The following is a 20,119-nucleotide window of genomic DNA, read 5'->3' on the forward strand; positions in this document are numbered from 1 at the left end:
GGCAGAGTGTTAGCCTTGAGCCAAAGAAGCTCAGGGACACTGCCCTGGGCCCTGAGTTGAAGCCCCAGGACTGGCAAAAAAAAAAAAAAAGCTAAGGATAATGCCTGGGCCCTGAGTTTCCGTCCTATTGCCAGGACACACACGCAAAAATAACTTGATTGTTCTCAGAAAACAGAAAATCCTGGGACCCAACGGAATTGGAATGAAAAATCTCCAAGGGTGTTTGGTAACCTAGTGTTGTCTCAGCTGAAGGCATCCTGATTTTGTAGAAAGATATCAGATGTCCAGGAAATAGCCTAGGAATGGAAGCACACACACTCTGGTTTGCTTTAATACGGTACCAATAAAGCCCCTCATCCCCACCACCCCAACCACAGGCCCAAACACAATTACAAAGGCAATCTGTGTCGTTTTCCCCCACCCACCCCCTCCATAGAGAGGCCTTTTCTTTAGGTTTGCTGTGTGTGTGTGTGTGTGCCCACCACAGTCCTGGGGGCTTGAACTCACAAGGGGGCCTTTTTTTTTCTATCCAGGCTGGCTTTGAACCACGGTCCTTAGATCTCAGCCTCTGGAGTAGCTAGGGTTACGGGCGTGAACCACCAAGCCCCTGGCTTCCTTGGGCTCTCTGGACGGGAGGACTGCCTAGTCCCACGCTCCCAGGAGGGCGGTGAGTGGCCAGAAGGCCCAGTACTTGTCCCCACCACGCCATCACCCCGGCACCGCCAGAAAGTCCCCCTCCCCAAGCCTGCCACCTGGGGAAGAGCGCCGACGCCGCGAGGCCACCCACCCGAGGGCAGTGGGCCGGCCGCGCACGGCTCACGAGTGAGCGGCCGCCTTCCCCTCGTGGCTCCCGCCCCGCACGGCCGGGGTGGGGGGGGGTGGGGGTTCCCGGCCCCCGACACACCCGCAGGGCCTCGGGAAGGGCCAACGTGCGCAATGCGGTCTCCACTTCCGGCACCCCCGGGGGCCCTCCGGGAGGCCGCCGCGGCGGGGGGGGGGGGCCCTCCGGAGAACTCCAAGGCCACCGCTGGGTCTACACCACCATGCGGCACGCGGGGCCTAGAGACGAATCGCGCCGCCCCGACGCCCCCGCGCTCTGCACTCCAGCCGGCGCCAAACTCGTAGGTCCCCACCGCGCAGGCGCCGGCAGCACACGCAGCGCAGGAAAGCTCGGAGACCGGCGTGCCCGGGAACCAGTCAGCGCCGACTTCGCACAAAGCTGGTCCCGCCCCCAGGGCGCCGCCGCCAGGCCCCTCCCCCTCCCCGCCACCCGAGCCCGCCCCGCTCAGCCTCGGGTTAGAGGCTGGCGATTGGCTCAAGGCACAGACGCGAGCTCTGATTGGCCGAGAGGGAGTCACGAGGGCGCCGTCGTCGCCTTTCCAGAGGCGATTACTGGGCAGGCTCAGTCTTTCGCCTCAGACGCGAGCGGTAGCTGGCAGTCAGTCCCTCGCGCTCCGGCTTCTCCATTATCCGTGGCGGCCATCAACGTCTCTCAGATCCTTCTTGGCTCGTCTGCACCCCTCGTCCCCGCACCCTCCGCGGTCGTAACCCGCCATCATGGTGAAGCTTGCAAAGGTAGGAGGCCTTGGGCGCGAGCACGAATCGTCGAGGCCTACTCTCTAAGGAAGGCGCGCGCGCGGTGCCGCGGGGAGGAGGGCCTGCGCGCCGTCCCGGGCGCGTTCCGAGGGCGCCATGCTGCAGGAAGTCTCGCGCGAGTAGCGGGAGATCTCGCGGCGTTTGGTTTACTTGAAGCCGAGGTGAAGAGCGGAGGCTCGTACGGGGAATGTGGAAGCGGGGGGGGGGTTGGTGGTGGTTAGTGGGTGAAGGCGGAAGGGAACGGTTTCCGAGCGGAGCGTGGGGAGGGGACGCCGGGCCTCGGGGCGCGCGGTGGGAGGGGGGTGGCGGGAGGGAGACGAGGCCAAACTCCGGCGAGCGGGGCGCCGCCTCCCGGCGCACGTGGTCGCGCGCGCGGGCAGCCACGTGGGCCGCGCCGCGCGGGTCGCGGGTCTCCGAGGGGCCGGTTGTCTGGGGAGGGGCAACAGTGGGGTTGGCTGGCCTCGCGGGTACGGGGAGGTGGGGGGACTGGGCGGGAAGGACCGGCACGTGGTGGGCGCCCCGGGCCGTGGCGAGCTGCGGGCACATGGTGGCTTCCCTGGTAAAACCCCACGTGGGCCTCTCGGGGGTTTGGGGGAGGCGGGGCGGTTCACCTGCCGGAGGAAAGCCTTGGGACGATCCTAGTCCCATTAAAGGAGAATTTGTTAAATATATACACATATATATTTAAGTTTCCGTTAAGGTAGTCCGGGCAAAAGTACAGAACACACCGAAGCACCCCAACTAATTAAGCTTTAAAGAGAATGTCCTTAAACTAAGGTTAAAAAAAGAGAGGTGATTTCTTTTAGATGTCATTGAAGCAAATCTCTAGGTGGGTTTGGTTTGTTTGTTTTTTTTTTGCAAAATCTGATAGGAATAATGTAGTGCGCTGGCCGCAGGAGTTGTATTTGGCAGCAGGAAGTGGATTTTAAGAAAAGAGGTGATTTGCATTTCACTGTGGAGAACGATAACCCCAAGTGGATGGCCCAAAATGTGATGGAGGTGTGATGTTGTACATGTCCGTTCCTAGGCCGGTAAAAATCAAGGTGAATCCAAGAAAATGGCCCCTCCCCCGAAGGAGGTAGAAGAAGACAGTGAAGATGAAGAAATGTCAGATGACGAAGAAGATGAAAGCAGTGGAGAGGAGGTAATTTTATTCCACATACAGCAAAATTGTAGGAATTTGACGAGTACAAAAAGGTAGTTTTATCTGAAAATGGTTGCCAAAGTTTTTTGTTCTGGTATTAGACCTGTTGAAATAGTTCAGGGACACTTGACACATTGATAACCGTTTGTGTGAAGGTATATGAGAGACATATAAGATATAGTAGTGGTTGTACTTTACATGTGTATTACAGTTGGTGTGATACTTTCTAGTGACTCATTACACCAGGCCAGTTTTCCCGTGTTCATTTAGTCCTACACTCAAAAATGTGGAGATATGGGGCTGGCAAGTGTACTTGCCTTGTGTACATGAAGCCCTCTGTTCGATTCCTCAGTACCACATATAAAGCCAGAAGTGACACTGGCTCAAGTGGTAGAGTGCTAGCCAGAGGAAAACGAAGCCAGGGACAGTGCTCGGGTCCTGAGTTCAGGCCCCAGGACTGGCAAAAAAAATGTGGACATCTGTATTGAGATGTGAGAATAAGCAAAGCATGCCAGATTCCCATTCTCCAGGCAAGAGTAATCATCTTTCAGGTAGTGATGGAGGATTAACCCAGGGCCTTGTGCATGTTAGGCAAGTGTTCTACTGAGCTACATACCCTCCTCCCCATATATAATCTTAGTGAAACTGGTCAATTAATATCTCATGGGTGGGCTAAAGGTAGCCTTATTTGGCCTTGTTTAATGATTTTGCAGTACTTGAGTTTGAACTCAGCTTCCTGCTTGGGAGGAGGACACAGGCTAAAATCAGCCCACTCGTTCATATTTAACCCTATTCTTAAGAATTTGTTCCTTCAGTAATACTGATGAGCCCAATGTTATTACTTTTAGGAAAGCACTCTACTTCCTGAGCCACATCTTTTTTGGAGCCTTTCTTGGGGTTGAACTCGAGGCTGGTGCTCCGTCACTTGAGCCACAGGTCCACATTGCCATTTTGCTGGTAATTGTGGATAAGATTCTCAAGATTCCTTCTCTAGGCTGGCTTTGAGCCATAATCCTTAGATCTCAGCAGCTTGAATAGCTAGGATTACAGGTGTGACCCATCAGTGCCTTTTTTGTGAGTTATTTTTAGGTAACCTTTCAACCAATCTCCCTTACCAGCCAACATACAACTGCCATCACCACTGTAGGAAACCCAAATGATGTCAAAGCATGACAATAATAGTTGATCCTAAGAGCATTTGAAAGATGTTGAATAATTTCTGAGGGTTTGTAGTCCTTGAAATAACATGTAAGGTTGGCATTGCCACATTACAAGTGCTGTTTAAAAAAATATGAGGTAGAGGAACTCAGGATTCACAAGGTTTGGGATGTGTTTTCTTATGTTTGGGTAATTTGAAGTCGCTAACATGCGGACAACTCCAAGGACATGCCCAGGTCCTATGTGTCTTGACACATGGTCCTAAACCAAGGATCATGCTGACCTACCCTTTTTGAATATATCAAACATACTTAATATTTTATATTTATCCTCAAGGTTGTCATCCCGCAAAAGAAAGGCAAGAAGGCTACAACTCCAGCGAAGAAGGTTGTTACCCAAACAAAAAAGGTTGCAGTGGCCACACCTGCCAAGAAAGTAGCTGTTACTCCAGCCAAGAAGGCGGCAGCCACCCCAGCCAAGAAGGCCGCCACTCCAGCAAAAGCAGTTGCAGTGTCTGGCAAGAAGGGAGCCACCCAAGGGAAAGCAGTGGTAGCAACTCCTGGTAAAAAAGGTGCTGTCACTCCTGCTAAGGGAGCAAAGAATGGTAAGAATGCCAAGAAGGAAGACAGTGAGGAGGAGGAAGATGATGAGGAGGAAGAGGAAGATGATGAGGAAGAGGATGACAGTGATGAGGAAGAGGAGGACGAAGAGGATGAGGATGAGGTTGAGCCAGTAGTGATGAAAACAGCAGCTGCTGCCGCTGCCTCCGAAGATGAGGATGAGGAAGATGAGGAGGACGACGATGAGGAGGAGGAGGGTGAGTTCCCTGGGAAGGTCTTGGGCTTCTGCTTGCAGGATGCCTTGTACTAGTAGTGCTGACCCTTTTTCTCTGCTTCCTTCTTGCTGTCAGCTTTCACTCAGCTGGCATTCTATCTACCACATAGGGAAGGCGTCAGCCACAAGCATCACCCTCCATATAGGACAATATTCTGACCCCCTCAGAAACCGAGCCCTGTGTCTCTGGGCTTTTTGGGGGAGAGGGACTCAAATCTAGCACTCTAGCATATGAGCCACAGCTCTACTTAGGGACATTTGGTAGATAATTGGAGATAAGTCTCACGGACTTTCCTCCCTGCTTAGTCTCCTGAGTAGCTAGGATTACAGCCTTGAGCCACCTTAGCCCAGTTCATACAGGATAGTATTAATGGAGATTTTGGTGTGAGAGTTGAGTGTGTCATGAATTACATGTTTAAGATAATTAGGGCTTTTTTTTTTTGGCCAGTCCTGGGCCTTGGACGCAGTGCCTGAGCACTGTTCCTGGCTTCCTATTTGCTCAAGGCTAGCACTCTGCCACTTGAGCCACAGCACCACTTCTGGCCGTTTTCTGTATATGTGGTGCTGGGGAATTGAACCCAGGGCTTCATGTATAGGAGGCAAGCATTCTTGCCAGTAGGCCATATCATTTTTTTCTTTTCTGAACAAGGCAAAATATGCTTATGTACAGAAGGGAGCAGCAGTTGCAAGCAAAGCACCCTTTTACTTATTTGACAATAGTGGGATTTTCATATAGGGCCATCTGTTGGCCCTTTTATGAGCTGGTTATTTAGAGATAGGGTAAGAGAAATGGAATCTTAGACTTAGCTCCTCTTCATATAACTGGGAGGGCAAGGTACATACCACTGTCCAGCTGTGCTGCCAAGGACTAATTCTTTTTAAATTGTTACTATAAAGGTGGTATGAAGAAGTGTTGCAGTTACATAAGTCAGGTAGTGGGAACATTTCTTTGGGGACAGTGTTAACCCTTACTGGGTTTTTCCCTCTTGTCCCCCAATCAAGTTCATTTCAGCATAGTGTCTTGTGAGTCACTGTTACAGGTTTTTCTCTGTGGAGATGTGTTCCAATTTCAGCCTTCTGAGTCCTAAGGTTATTTTACCTATGTAATAGCATGTAGGGGGACCATGTTGCCTTTTCTTCATGTTTGTCTATAGAGCTTTTGACTGGGTGTTTTTTTCAGAGTCTGAAGAAGAAGCTATGGATACCATACCAGCAAAAGGAAAGAAAGCACCTGCAAAAGCTGCTCCTGTGAAAGCCAAGAGTGTGGCAAAGGAGGAAGATGAAGAAGATGAGGATGATGAAGAAGATGAGGATGAAGAGGAGGAGGATGAAGAGGAGGATGAGGAAGAAGATGAAGAGGAAGAAGAGGAGGAAGGTAGTATAAGTTCTAATATATTTTAACCTGTTAATTATTTTTGATGGTATGGGATTTGAACTCTGCTTGTACAATTAGTAGTCAAATATACCACTTGATACGATGCCTCTAGAAAGCCCTTTTGGCTTGTACTATTTTTTGAGTTAATGGTGTGGTCCTCCTATTTGTGGGATAAGACTGCTCTCCACGATTCCCAATTTTTTTTTTTTTTTGCCAGTCCTGGGCCTTGGACTCAGGGCCTGAGCACTGTCCCTGGCTTCTTCCCACTCAAGGCTAGCACTCTGCCACCTGAGCCACAGCGCCCCTTCTGGCCGTTTTCCATATATGTGGTGCTGGGGAATAGAACAGAGAGCTTCATGTGTAGGAGGCAGGCACTCTTGCCACTAGGCCATAGTCCCAGCCCCGATTCCCAATTTTTATTTATTTTCTCAGTCTTGGAGCTTGGATTTTTCTCTCTCCCCTCCCCCACTGGTCCTGGGGCTTGAGCTTGAGCTCAGGGGCCTGGCTTTTTGTTGCTCAAGGCTAGTACTCTGCCACTTAGGCCACAGCACCACTTCAGGTCTTTTTTATATATGTGGTGCTGAGGAATTGACCCAGGGCTTATGTATACGAGGCAAGCACTCTTGCCATTAGGCCATATTCCCAGCCCAAGAAGAATATTTTGTGTACCCTAGCTAACCTCAAACTAATCAGTCTCCCAGAGTAGCTAAGGCTACACATGAGTCATCTTGTCCCACTTTAGAGTTTAAGGGGGGGGATTTATGTGTCTAGCTAAGGGTGACATTGTTTTTAATTTTATACAGAGCCTGTTAAAGAAGCACCTGGCAAACGAAAGAAGGAAATGAGCAAACAAAAGGAAGTTCCTGAAGCCAAGAAACAGAAAGTGGAAGGTAACCAGCAGCACAGTTAGGTAGAACTGAAGTAGAGCACAAATGATGAATAACACAGGGACTTAATACTGAAAACCTGATGTTACAGTGTATGGTGCTGATGTGCTAATGTGCTATTGCTGAGAATTTTGTGCTAAGTTTTATTGTGGTCTATAAGTATACTAACAACAGTTCATTTCTTTATACAGGCTCAGAACCAACCACACCTTTTAATCTCTTTATTGGAAACCTGAACCCAAACAAATCTGTCCAAGACTTAAAAACGGCCATCAGTGAACTTTTTGCTAAAAATGATCTTACTGTTGTGGATGTCAGAACTGGTACAAACAGGTAAGTTACACCGGAATCATCTGATGTTTTTTCCTATTCATCTGATAACCTTGAATATGCAAATAAGGTCAGCTATCAACAGATTACCAAATTATAAGTTCCAAATTTGTATGCAGAAACACAACTAGTATAATATAAAATACTAGTTTTCAGAATTTGGTGTTCATGGCCTTAAAAATAATATATATGAGTAGTTTGTATCATAGATTCCCTCACAAGTTATTGCTATGCATTGTTAAACGTGTATGTTTATCATGAACTTTGTTCTGTAGCTGATTCTTGAGTCTACACTCTTGGTTAGTACTGTGGAGGGTTTTTTTTGTCACTCAAGCCTTTTTTGCCTCTGTTACATTAATATTGGCAAGTGTCTTTCACTTTTCCTACCTGTAATTTTGCTATTTTCACCTTAAAGGAAATTTGGTTATGTGGATTTTGAATCTGCTGAAGACCTAGAAAAAGCCTTGGAACTCACTGGCTTAAAAGTCTTCGGCAATGAAATTAAACTAGAAAAACCCAAAGGAAGAGACAGTAAGAAAGGTAAGAGTATTGGGGTTCTGATGTGTCTGTCAGACCATGGAACTAGGCTTTCTGGGAAAATGCCTTTACTCTTCTCTCTGGTCTTCTTCCTCATAATGTCAAAGAAATACCCAACTTAGGCAGGGGTTGAGTACTTGCACAGGATTACATGATGAAGCAATATTTCAGATTTTGGATTGGATTGTTTCGTGTACTTGATTTTTGGGATGGGGTCCTGTTTGACAGTTTCATGTGCACCTTATAGGAGCCTTAGATAATTGTAGATGGTGTCTTGGTAAGGTGACACATAACTGCAGTTTGCAATGAGGCCAGGTATTGGCGTTATTCTCAGTTTGTTTTTCATTAAGGATGGTCAAACATGTATTTGAGATGTATTAGAATACTAGGCTTTTCCTCACTTAAACTTACTAGGTTGTTAAGCTTTATGTCCTTTTTCATGTGTTCATGGGTATTACAGTGCAAAGATTGTGCACTGCTACACTAGACATACTTGCAGTAGGTCGCAGCATTCTTCAGATATCAGCACTGGCGACTGCTTATATTTTTTCATTGTTTTATACATGGCTTTGTCATGGGATCTCAGTTCAGTGGAACTATGTCTTTAATGTGTTTTTTTTCTTTTGTAGTTCGTGCAGCAAGAACACTCCTGGCCAAAAATCTCTCATTCAATGTTACTCAGGATGATTTAAAAGAAGTATTTGAAAATGCTATGGAAATCAGAGTAGTCAGCCATGATGGGAAAAGTAAAGGGTATGTTTTTGTCACTTTCTTTTAATCACTTGAGACTCTTAACTGTTCAGACTGGCCTTGAATTCAGTCCTCCTGCCTCAGCCTCCAGAGTGCTGGAATTAATTTAAGGATGTATGCCACCATGCAGTTGTTCTTTAACAAAATAAATTTACTCTATAAATAACACTCATTTCCTGTCTACAAGTAGACATACTTCATGGAACGCTTTCAAAGACAAGCTCTAAAACCAAAACATAAGAAACTTCATGGAATGCTTTCAAAGACAAGCTCTAAAACCAAAACATAAGAAACTTTATAAATGCTGTGTAACTTAGCCAGGCACCAGTGGCTTATACCTGTTTTCCTAGCAACTCATGAAGCTGAGACTAGAGGATTATGGTTCAATAAACAAGTGCTCTGTAACTTGCTGATAATTGTATATGGTTTCAATGATGTATGAGCGTTACTGATGTCTGCACAGGGTTCTTGTATGCTTGTGTATACTTGAGGTATAGCTGCGCATTTCCTCGAATCTAATCCTGTTAATAAGCCGTGAGCATGTTCAGATGAAGGAAAGGTCTGTTTATTCCAAGTTTGAGGGTTCTTAACATGCTGTTCTCATTGCAGGATTGCCTATATTGAATTTAAGACAGAAGCTGATGCAGAGAAAGCCTTTGAAGAAAAGCAGGGGGCAGAAGTTGATGGGCGAAACATTGCCCTGCATTACACTGGAGAGAAAGGACAAAGACAAGAATTCAAAGGTAAGAATAGCACTCTGCTTTATAAATTACCAGTACTGAGTTGAGCATCCCAATGGCTCACACATTAAAACTATAGCTAGTAGAAGTTAGTCTAGGCAGAAATATGTACTCTCCAGTTTGCCAGGAAAGTATCAGACTGGAGGAATGATTGGAAGCCCTGATAAAGGCAAAAAAAAATTGCAAGTGTTTTATGATTGGGAATCATGATAGGTGCTGAGTAAGCGCTGTTGTGTTAGAATCACTAGTGTCCCAATGCAGGGTTTGGAACTCCAGGCCCGCGGTAGATACTTTTATTCTCCAGTCTAGTGCTCTACAAGTTTGAGCCACAGCTCCAGTTTGTTTTTAGGTGGGTGGTGTGATTAACTGGAGAGAAGTCTCCTGGACTGCCTGTGCTTTGAACCACGATCCATATATCTTAGCCTGTTGAGTAGCTTAGGATTAGTCATGAGCCACCTACCCACCTGAGTTGTTTTTCAGCTATAAGTTATACTCTTCAGCCCTCCACTCCAGTTTATTGTTGCTTTTTGCCAGGCCTGAGCACTGTCCCTGGCTAGCACTCTACCACTTGAGCCTCAGTGCCATTTCTGGCTCTTTCTGTTTATTCATGTATGCGTGCAAGACAAGCAGTCTGCCACTAAGCCACATTCCCAGCCCCTCTACACCAGTTTTTATGGTAGTTTGTTGGAGACAAATCTCCCTTAGCCTTTGCTGCTGGGCTGGCTTTGTTATGACAATCTTTAGATCTCAGGCCTCTTTAGTAACTAGGATTAATACAATGTGTGAGCCACCAATGCCGACACATGCTGAGTTCTTACATGAATTAGTATAGCTGTGCTTGAGCAAGGTGTTAAATGTAATCGTTACAAATTTTTCAGGTGAATCAAAGACGCTGGTTTTAAGCAATCTCTCCTACAGTGCAACAGAAGAAACTCTTCAGGAAGTATTTGAGAAGGCAACTTTTATCAAAGTGCCTCAGAACCCCAATGGCAAGCCTAAAGGGTAAGGTTTTTAATCTTGGTGGTTTTTAGCTGCGTGTCAATCAGTGTAAAACAGCATCCTGTTAATCTGAGGGGTGCAAACGCTGGCATTGGAGTCCTCTTAATGAAGTGGTGACTGTTTATCCTTAGGTATGCGTTCATAGAATTTGCTTCGTTTGAAGATGCTAAAGAAGCTCTGAACTCGTGTAATAAGAGGGAAATTGAGGGCAGAGCCATCAGGCTGGAGCTGCAAGGACCCAGGGGGTCACCAAATGCCAGAGGCCGTAAGTTCAGTTGGCAAGAACTCACCACAATTACTCTTCCTGCAAATCTGCGAGTGCCTTTTCTTTCTGTTGCTGTTGAGTAAATGACAACTGGATATGATGACTGATTTCTCTGAGCAATAATGACGAAATTTCTAGAAAATTTTCCTCTAGATAGTCAAGTTCTGATCCAGTATGTCAACTCGGTGTCACAAAGTTGTACTTGAGTTCCTTGTCTGCTGAGCTGTAGTTGCAGGACTGTGATTGTGGGGGTTTACGTATATGTACTCTCACTGAGATCTTGTGCTGCTTGTGTTTGGCTGGTGGTTGCAAAGCTGCCTTTTCTGCTCAAAGAATACTAGACCGCAAAATGTCTTATGAGTTTTGCCTTCAAATACAAATGTATTTTCATTTCACAGATGCATCCAAAACATTGTTTGTCAAGGGTCTGTCTGAGGAAACCACTGAAGAGACCTTAAAGGAATCATTTGAGGGCTCTATTCGTGCGAGAATAGTCACTGACCGGGAAACGGGGTCCTCCAAAGGGTAAGGCATGGCAGGGGGTGTTCTTGGGGGTCTGTGCGTGTGGGGGAGCGTGCGTGCGTGCGTGCCTCTCACATGTCTTCTCATTGAGCTCCTTTCTGTCCGCTGGTGACAGTTTATGGATTCGCACGAGAAGAAGAGTGTATTCACAGAACAAGCATTATGTTACCTTCTGGTTTTACATGGGGTGTTCTGTGAGACATTTGCGAATGGAGTTCTTGAGTCTGCTCATCTGGATGGGACTCTGCTGATGGGTGCTGTTTGCTTTGCTGCTGTAGGTTTGGTTTTGTAGACTTCTACAGTGAAGAGGCCGCCAAGGAGGTCATGGACGCCATGGAGGATTGTGAAATTGATGGAAACAAAGTTATTTTGGACTGGGCCAAGCCTAAGGGTGAAAGTGGCTTCGGGGGTCGAGGTGGAGGCCGAGGTGGCTTTGGAGGTCGAGGCAGAGGAGGCCGAGGCGGCTTTGGCAGAGGAGGCCGGGGTGGCTTTGGAGGTAAGAATTTTGAAGCCCCCGGGGCCATGTCGAGTGGGTGATAGTAGTGCGGAGCAGGTTGCACCGACCGCTTCCTCTTTCTTGTTTTGCTGCGTCTGCAGGTCGAGGAGGAGGTTTCCGGGGAGGCAGAGGAGGCGGAGGTGGTGGTGGAGACTTCAAGCCACAAGGAAAGAAGACGAAGTTTGAGTAGTTGCTTCCGTTCCTGTCTTTCCCTCTTCCATTTGAAAGAAAGGACTCTGAGGTTTTTACTCTGTTACCTGTTTAATGACAGAGCCTTCTGAGGACATTCCAAGACGGTGTGCAGCCTGTGGTCTACTTGGAATCCATAGAGCTTACATTTCAAGAGAGATACCCTGTTGGTTTTGACTGGATATTCATATAAACTTTTTAAAGAGATGAGTGATAGAGCTAACCCTTATCTGTAAGTTTTGAATTTATATTGTTTCATCCCATGTACAAAACCATTTTTTTCCTACAAATAGTTTTTTTTTGTGTTGGGGTTGTAAAAGAAAGAATGTTTTATCATGATTTTTTGCTTCAGTGACTTTAGGACAAATTAAAAAGTCCTAAACTCTGGTGCCAGACGTACACTTCTTGAGGAATGTGGCAAAGCCTGATCTGCTGCTCTGACCACCTCAGATACTGCCCCCTAGTGTGCTGGCTCATGGAAGACTGCTGCACTTAGCGTCCACGTGTCCATGCGAGTTCTGCTATTACGCTGGTGTGGGGCCTGACAACCAGGCACTGCATAATGGGCCTGCAGTGGTGCTTCTTTCACTAAGTACTGCCTGCTGGTGGTGCACACAGTCCTGGTTTGGAGGCTGAGATTGGGAGCCACCACGTGGTTATCCACACGAGATCCCTTTTCACCCATTATCCAAGTACAGTGGCACCTGCTGCCCTTGTCTGTCATTCTAGCTACTGGGATCAAGGTTCCAAGTCAGCCCAGACAAGACTATGGTCTCAATAGCAGCATGGCTCTATGGTCCGTTCCAGTGAACATTGTCATCAGGCTCAAGAGCCTCCACCTAGCCCAAGAAGAAAGAAAACAAGACTCAAGCCACTGCAAAAGTAATTTCAGTGGATTTTTGGCACGTTGTAGATTTGGTGACAGGCTGCCTTGTACTTGTAACACAGCAGCCTGAAAGTAATGTAGCAGATGAATAAACATACCAAATTTATAAAGTAGGATAGTTAAAAATGTGAAACGCAGCCTTAGCATAGGTGGCTAATTTGGTTCTAATCTGGTGGTTTTGCAGAGTTGAGTACTGCCTGTCCACTTCCATGGCTCTTAACGACCATCCTAGCAGGACAGTGAGCCGAGGGGAGGGAGGGCTTAGCCTAAGGGCAGGCAGTCATTGGTGGCCTCTACTAGTGAAAGCCTATCAAGGATCTCAGGGCTGTGCCATGAGTCATGTGAACACTTTGCCAGTACTCTTACCACCACTACTACTGCTATGCTACTATACAGCCATGTATCTGCCCCAAAGTGACCATAAAGTGTGCACCACAGTAAGTCTGATTGACCTCCCCTCCACCCAATGAGCCAAAGAGCATCTGGTAAGGGGTCCCTTAAGCCAAAGGTTTGTAGCACTGCCATTACCAAATATCTAGAATTCAATGTAGTTGATGCTGCTAATTTGCTCAGGCCTCAACCTAAGGAGGCTGTTAAAATTGTCCCCTGCTGTTGTATGGGTGCTGAGATTTCAGCTTGTCCTTGGCTTCTGTTGCCTCTTGCTCAAGGCACTTGTGCTTGAGCTCAGTGCCTGGGTTCTGCTGAAGGCTAGGGCTCTACCACTTCAAGCCACTACCACATTGGTTAATTGCAGAAACAAGCCCACACACAACTTTTTCACCCACTGCTGAACATATTTCCCAGTTCTGGTTTTATTGGGGTGGGGGCGGGTTGCTGAGCAAATAACCTCAGGTCTTGGCCTCTTGAGTAGCTGCCACGGGTGTCTGGCAAAGCTTGGTTGGCCGCCTGCCTCAGCCCCCAGTGTTGGTATCCAGCATGTGCCAGGTCCAGCTGCTTGGTCCAACCCATTGCTCCAGGAGGACATCTGCTGGACTTGCAGTGACAGGTTGGAATTCTACTTGTCCTGGCCTCTGGTTTCCAGCCATTTTAGAAGTACTTCCTTTAAGGAAATGGTTGTCACCCCTTCTCTTGTTCTTCCAGCAGGTGGCAGCAAGAGTCCATACTGTGTGGGGACTGACCAAGAGGTAAACTGGGTTAAGGGCCAGTGTGCCTCCAAGCTCCCTTCAGTTGAAGGGGTGAGGCTGGGAATCTGCAGGAAGATGAATGGAATTATTGATGGAGTACTGGTCCTTGGGCTTGAACTCATGCCTAAGAGCCATCTCTGAACTTAGTGTTCTGCCAGTTGAGCCACAGTCCCACTTGTGTGCAGTCCTGCTCCACCTGGCTTCAGACTATTATCCTCATGTCTCAGCAATTATCCAGTTTCTGTATTTCAAATCTTTAAGCAAAGCTTTTTCCCCAAAGACTGTCCCAGAACCTGTACCGCTCTCCTCCAAGTTCATTTTCTGCCCCCCCCCCCCTAAAGGGTGTTGGAGTCTAGAGATGGCCAGGAAGTGTGTTGCTGGTGGTTCACATATCACCCTAGCTACACTGAGGTGTCAGGATCGTGGTTTGAAGACAGCCCTGGGAAAAAAGTCCGTGAAGCTCAAATAATGGGCCCTGTATGTCAAGGTTCACATAAAGGGCAACTGACTCCTACTTTGGCCCCTGTTGTGGGGTTCTCTGGAACCTAGCTCCCACGATAGGTGAGGAATTGTGCAGGCCCTAAGACCAGCATGCAAAATCAACTTGTGTAGGCTTTGAGGTATGGTCTGAGACTTCTGCCCAGATAGCAAATTCCAATCTGAATACATCAGATTGCTGGTGACAGTTCTTGACATTGTTTAAAATAACTGCCATTTTGTGACTATAAGGATTCCTCTGGGTGTCTGGAACTGAATCTTAGGAATGTTTCCAAGGGTGTTTTTTTTTTTTTTTAACACCATGTGGTTTGCTTGAGACGTTTATGGCCTTGAGTTGGGTGTGGCCCTGCCTAGCTTTGAGTCCAACCCTTGTTCTCACTCAGTGGGCAATCACTGACATGTGCTTCTAGTCCTCAAAGTAATTTTTGTAGCCCAGGAAACCAAATTTTATTTTGCAAGGTTCTGGGGATGGTGGTGGCTCATCTGTAATCCTAGGTGCTCAAGGCTGACATCTGAGGATCACAGTTTGAAACTAGCCAAGGCCTGGGTACAGTTCACGTTTAGAACAGCCAGAAGTAGTGCAGTGGCTCAAATGATAAGAGTGTTAGCTTTGAAGGGGAAGACTGCTCAGCAAAAGTGCAGACCCCAAGTTCCACCCCGAATCACAGCACAAAAAGGTTCTTGGGTTGGACTGTAGCTCAGTGAGTGCACAGCAGATTGTACATGAGATCTCAATACCACAGAAGGGCTGGGAATATGGCCTAGTGGCAAGAGTGCTTGCCTCATATACATGAAGCCCTAGGTTTGATTCCCCAGCACCACATATATGGAAAACGGCCAGAAGGGGCGCTGTGGCTCAAGTGGCAGCGTGCTAGCCTTGAGCAAAGAGAAGCCAGGGACAGTGCTCAGGCCCTGAGTCCAAGGCCCAGGGCTGGCAAAAAAAAAAAAAAAAATGCCACAGAAGCTCTTCAAATATTTTATCAAGACTTGCAGAATTAAAACATCTGACAGGATTACAAATGTGGCTCAGGCCTGTGACCCTGCCTACTCCAGATGATGAGATTCGAGTATCAAGCTAGCCTGAGCAGGAGAGTTTGACCTCTCTTGATGTAACCACTAAGAAGATCAAGTGGAGCTGTGGGTCAAAGTTGTACAGTACTGGCCTTGAGCCAGAGAACTCAGGGATAGCACCCAGGCCCTGAGTTCAAGACCAAGACAAATGTGCTCCTGAGTGTATTAGTTTGATTTAATATAGTTGAAGTAACAAAATGGCCTTTTGGTATTTTATGGGCATACATGGGTATCTGATGGTGAGTTCTGCCACTTGACCTAAAAAGCTTTTTTCTTGCCAGTTCTGGGGTTGAGCACTGTCTTCTTTTTGCTCAAGGCTAGTACTCGGCCACTTGAAGCCACGGTGCCACTTCTGACTTCTATATATGTGGTGCTGAGGAATCGAACCCAGGGCTTCATGTATGGGAGGCGAACACTACCATGAGGCCATAGTCTCAGCCCTTATGAACCTTTCCTACTACCAGGCATGAGCCCTGGCTTGTGGAGAGACAATGACTTGTAGAGAGTGGTCTCCAGGTGCAGCTGGAGCGGTAGCTGTCTGGGTGTGCAAATTTGGCCTTTCCTTCGACTTTGTGGGGGATAGAAAGGTATTAAGGAATCTAAGTACAGTTTGAATGTTTTGGGAAGTCAGAAACATGGAGAGACAGAAGGAAGCAAGAAACTGCAGGAAAAAGTTGCCTTTTGCTTTGTAGTCATTTCTAAGTTGCACCCATGTGTGGCAAGATTCCGGGAAGCCACTGCTAGCTAAGGGTCTCAGCTGCCTGAGCTTAAGAGTTCTGCCCAGTGGTGGGCACTTGATAAACTCACTGAAGGATTGCAAGAGTTACACACTGGGACTAAAGGTGAGCTGTCACGTCAAAACAGGATAAACTCGCAAGCTCCAAGTGCCTATAACAAACACCAGTGAGGGACGGAAGTCTGGCTGTTCGTTTGGAAATTTATACCCAAGAACTTGAATGATCGCACACATGCACCATTATCATCAGCGGGGATATATTAAGCAATTTGTATAACACTGAGATATTGAATGGAGAATTGGGAGAGTTATAGAGAGATGGAAACTCTCCAAATGGAAATGCTAGAACTGAGGGATAAATTACTTGAAATGTTATGAGGACCACTTAGAAGAATCAACTAGAGAAGGAGCAGCAGGAAGTATCAGCTTTAGCAGGGCTGAACGCCAATATTCACACCTGTAATCCTAGCTTCTCAGGAGGCTGAGATCTGAGTAAAGCAGCCTGGCAGGAGAGCCCAAGACGCCAGAAGTTGAGATGCAGCCCAAAGGGTAGAGCACTAGCCTTGAATGAAAGACGCTTAATCCCGGGGTCTTGAGTTCAAGCCCTAGGATCCACCACCATCCCCCCCAAACAAAAACCAGCTTGGAGGAACAGTCAGTGAAGCTGTCTAATGTACGTAACAGTTCAAGAAGGGAATGAATGGGGTCAAAGATCATTCTGAAAAGGTGGGGAACATGTAAGTTTGATGACAGCCAAGCAAAAGGACCTGCTTTGTGTAAAAGCACATCTATAGATGTGGTGGCTAAATTTTCACTGAGGAAAACAATTGTGCTAAAAAAAAAAAAATCAGCATAGAGCTCAATGTAAACTATGCAAAAAACATTGTTAGCTGGGCGTCTGTGGGTCATGCCGGAAATCCTCGCTGCTGCCTTGGACTTTTTTAGGCAGGCATTCAAACATGCTCTCAGCCCATTTGCTAGGATTCCAGGTAAGAGCCACTGAGTCTAATTTTAGTATTCGTAAGTCAGGCAGTGAGTGTATTTCTTTTTGGAGCAGTGTCACTGCTTCGATTTCCCAGTTCCCCCCCTCCCCCCTTGTCCTGGCTCACAAGCTATAGCTAGTTCATTTTCCACATTGTGTCTACTGAGTCCATGCCCTTATTTGTTCATCCTTCCTCCATTTCTGCACCCTCCACTACCCCCACCAAAAGACAGAAAAAAGAACAAAATAAAAGCAAAACAAACAGCAATAATGAAAAATCCCCCCCCTTTTTTTTTTTTTTTTGCCAGTGCTGGGGCTTGAACTCAAGGCCTGGGTGCTGTCCCTGAGCCTCTTTGTGCTCAAAGATAAGCACTCTACCACTTTGGCCACAGCGCTACTTGACTTTCTGGTTTTCTGGTAGCTTATACAAGAGTCTCATGGACTTTCTTGCCTGGGCTGGCTTTGAACTGTGGATTGTCAGATCTAAGCCTCCTGAGTAGCTAGGGGGAAAAAATCATGTTACTTTTATTTCCTGGAATTCAGTTGGATAAATAGTATTCTAAATGTTCAGGGGCCTTATGTCACTGGGTTCCTCAAGAGTATCCATCCACCTTTACTGGCGCTGCTTGTGTGTGAATGCCTAGAGTCCTGTATAATTTATCACACCCCTGGTGTGTTTTAGATCTAGCTTTTGTCTGTGAAAACAGTGCCTTTTGTCTCTCTGAGCTTGGCTTGCCCCACCCTGATTTGTTCTAGGTCCATCTATCTCTCTGTAAATGACAGAAATCTCATTCTAATGGACAAGTAAAATTCCATCATAAGTACCACTTTTTTTTTTTGTCAGTCGTGGGGTTTGAACTCGGGGCCTGAGTGCTATCCCTGATCTTTGGGCTCAAGGCTAGCACTGTACCGCTTTGAGCCACCACACCACTTCCTGGTTTTGAGGGGCGTCTCACTGGGACTGTTCTGCCTGGATTGGCTTCGAGTTGCAATCCTCAGATCTCAGCCTCGGGAGTAGCTGGGATTACCGGCGTGAGCCGCGGGGGCCTGGCTAGTACCCCGTTGTTTTTGATCCACTCACCTGTGGTGGGGCCACCTCCTGAACTTGGCCGTTGTGAGAGGTGCAGCAGGGGACCAGTGACTTGGTGGCATCGTGGCTTGTGGTGTTCTCTAGGTAGCTGCGGCTGGGTCGTAGGGAAGACCTGGTTGGTTTTGCGAGGAGTATTTACTGCTGTCCGGCGACCTTCCTGCCAGCCGTGCGGCCGGCTCCTTTCCCCACATCCCCTCCAGCCTTTGCTGTTCAGCTCCTCCTCCATCTTGGCCTGGTGAGCTGGAATCTCAGGGTTGTTTTGGTTGCCATTTCCTTTGTGGCCAGGCATATCGAGCCATTTCCTCGTGTGTTTCTTTGCTCTTCCTACCTCTTTCCCTGAGAAGTCTCTCCTTGGCCCCTTTGCCTATTTAGTGATTGGTTTGCTAGCTTTGGGAGGGGTTTGTTTCTTGAGCTCCTTGTATTGTTTGTTTTTGGGGTTTTTTTTTTTTGTGTGTTTTTTTTTTTGGCCAGTCCTGGGCCTTGGACTCAGGGCCTGAGCACTGTCCCTGGCTTCTTTTTGCTCAAGGCTAGCACTCTGCCACTTGAGCCACAGCGCCACTTCTGGCCGTTTTCTGTATATGTGGTGCTGGGGACTCGAACCCAGGGCCTCATGTATACGAGGCAAGCTCTCTTGCCACTAGGCCATATCCCCAGCCCTCCTTGTATGTTTTGAATATTAGGTCTTGGATGCATTTCTGGTAAGAATCTTGTCTCCGTCTGCTGGCTGTCTTTCCAGTTTAGTAACTGTTCTGTTTTGATGTAATCCCATATGTCAAGTCTCTCTCCTCTCTGCTGTTGCCCTGGAACTCTTCAGGAAGTTCCTGCCTATGAGTTCTAGTGTTTCTGCTGCCGCAGTTTCATCTTTGATCCACTTTGAGTTGATATTAGTGACCAACGGGGATCCACTTTTAGGGTTCTACACATAAGTGCTCAGTTTTCCCAACACCGATTATTGAAGAGGCTATCTTTTTCCCCACAGTGTATCTTTGGCTCCCTTGTCAAATATAAGATCATTGTAAGTATATGGCTTTATTTCTGGGTCTTCTAGTCTCTTCCACTGATTTTCAGGCCTGTTTTTGTGCCAGTACCAAGCCGTTCTTGTTATGACAGCGCTGTACTACATCTTGTGGTCTGGGATCTTGATATCCTCAGCGTTGCTTTTTTTTTTTTCTAACCTAAAATTGGCCTGCCTATTTGAGGTCTTTTGTTTCATAGGAGGCTTTGGATTGTTTTCTCCATTTCAGTGAAGAATGTTGTTGGGATTTTGATGGGGATTTCATTAAATTTGTAGATTGCCTTTGGCAATATGGCCATTTTCACAATATTCTACCTCTCCATGAACGTAGGAGGCCGCGTGTGTGTGCGCGCGTGTGCGTGCACAAGTGCGCAAGTGTGTGCACGCACGCACGCACGTGCCTGCACTGTGGTTCTGGGGCTTGAACTCAAGGCCTAGGCGTTGTTCTTGAGCTTCTTTTGCACAAGGCTAGCAGTCAACCACTTGAGCCACAGCCCCTCTTCCAGCTTTTTCTGAGTAGTTTATTGGAGATATGAGTCTCCTGGACTTAACTGCCTAGGTTGGCTTTGAACTCTGAGCCTCAGATCTCAGCCTCCTGGGTAGCTAAGATTACAAGTGTAAGCACCAGACCAGAAACCACACAGACACATAGTCTCCTAGAAGAAAGCAAGCGAAGCTGACAGGCCAGCTCTCCCAGGGTAGAGGGTAGGCTACCCTCTCAGGCAGGGGAGTTCATTTGTGGTATCAGGGAGGCTGAAGGCAGAAAGGGCTGGGAACAGGAAATCTTCAGTGGTCACAGCTGGGCCCTGAAGAGAGCAGACAGCCAGGGCAAAACGTCCCACAGGTGATTTATAGCCAGGGAAAAGGGAGAAAC

General features: G+C 47.3%; 1 protein-coding gene and 3 non-coding genes across 4 annotated transcripts; all 4 read left to right on the top strand.

Annotated features, from left to right (window-relative positions):
• The first annotated feature begins 1,392 nt into the window (after positions 1–1,392).
• On the top strand, positions 1,393–12,209 carry LOC125345242 (nucleolin-like). Its single transcript, XM_048337456.1, has 14 exons — positions 1,393–1,575; positions 2,624–2,740; positions 4,235–4,715; positions 5,913–6,107; positions 6,911–6,997; positions 7,186–7,327; positions 7,740–7,864; positions 8,491–8,614; positions 9,221–9,354; positions 10,230–10,353; positions 10,482–10,615; positions 11,014–11,140; positions 11,416–11,633; positions 11,735–12,209. The coding sequence occupies exons 1-14, from the start codon at positions 1,558–1,560 to the stop codon at positions 11,821–11,823; spliced, it is 2,115 nt and encodes a 704-aa protein (XP_048193413.1). The 5' UTR covers positions 1,393–1,557; the 3' UTR covers positions 11,824–12,209.
• On the top strand, positions 7,033–7,103 carry LOC125345245. The gene has a single exon (XR_007209714.1). It is a non-coding gene; the product is annotated as a small nucleolar RNA SNORD82 (small nucleolar RNA).
• LOC125345246 lies at positions 10,707–10,788 on the top strand. The gene has a single exon (XR_007209715.1). It is a non-coding gene; the product is annotated as a small nucleolar RNA SNORD20 (small nucleolar RNA).
• On the top strand, positions 11,215–11,342 carry LOC125345244. The gene has a single exon (XR_007209713.1). It is a non-coding gene; the product is annotated as a small nucleolar RNA SNORA75 (small nucleolar RNA).
• Positions 12,210–20,119: the final 7,910 nt, after the last annotated feature.

Source organism: Perognathus longimembris, unplaced genomic scaffold, assembly GCF_023159225.1.
Source record: "Perognathus longimembris pacificus isolate PPM17 unplaced genomic scaffold, ASM2315922v1 HiC_scaffold_5437, whole genome shotgun sequence".
In the NCBI taxonomy this organism is placed as follows: Eukaryota; Metazoa; Chordata; class Mammalia; order Rodentia; family Heteromyidae; genus Perognathus; species Perognathus longimembris.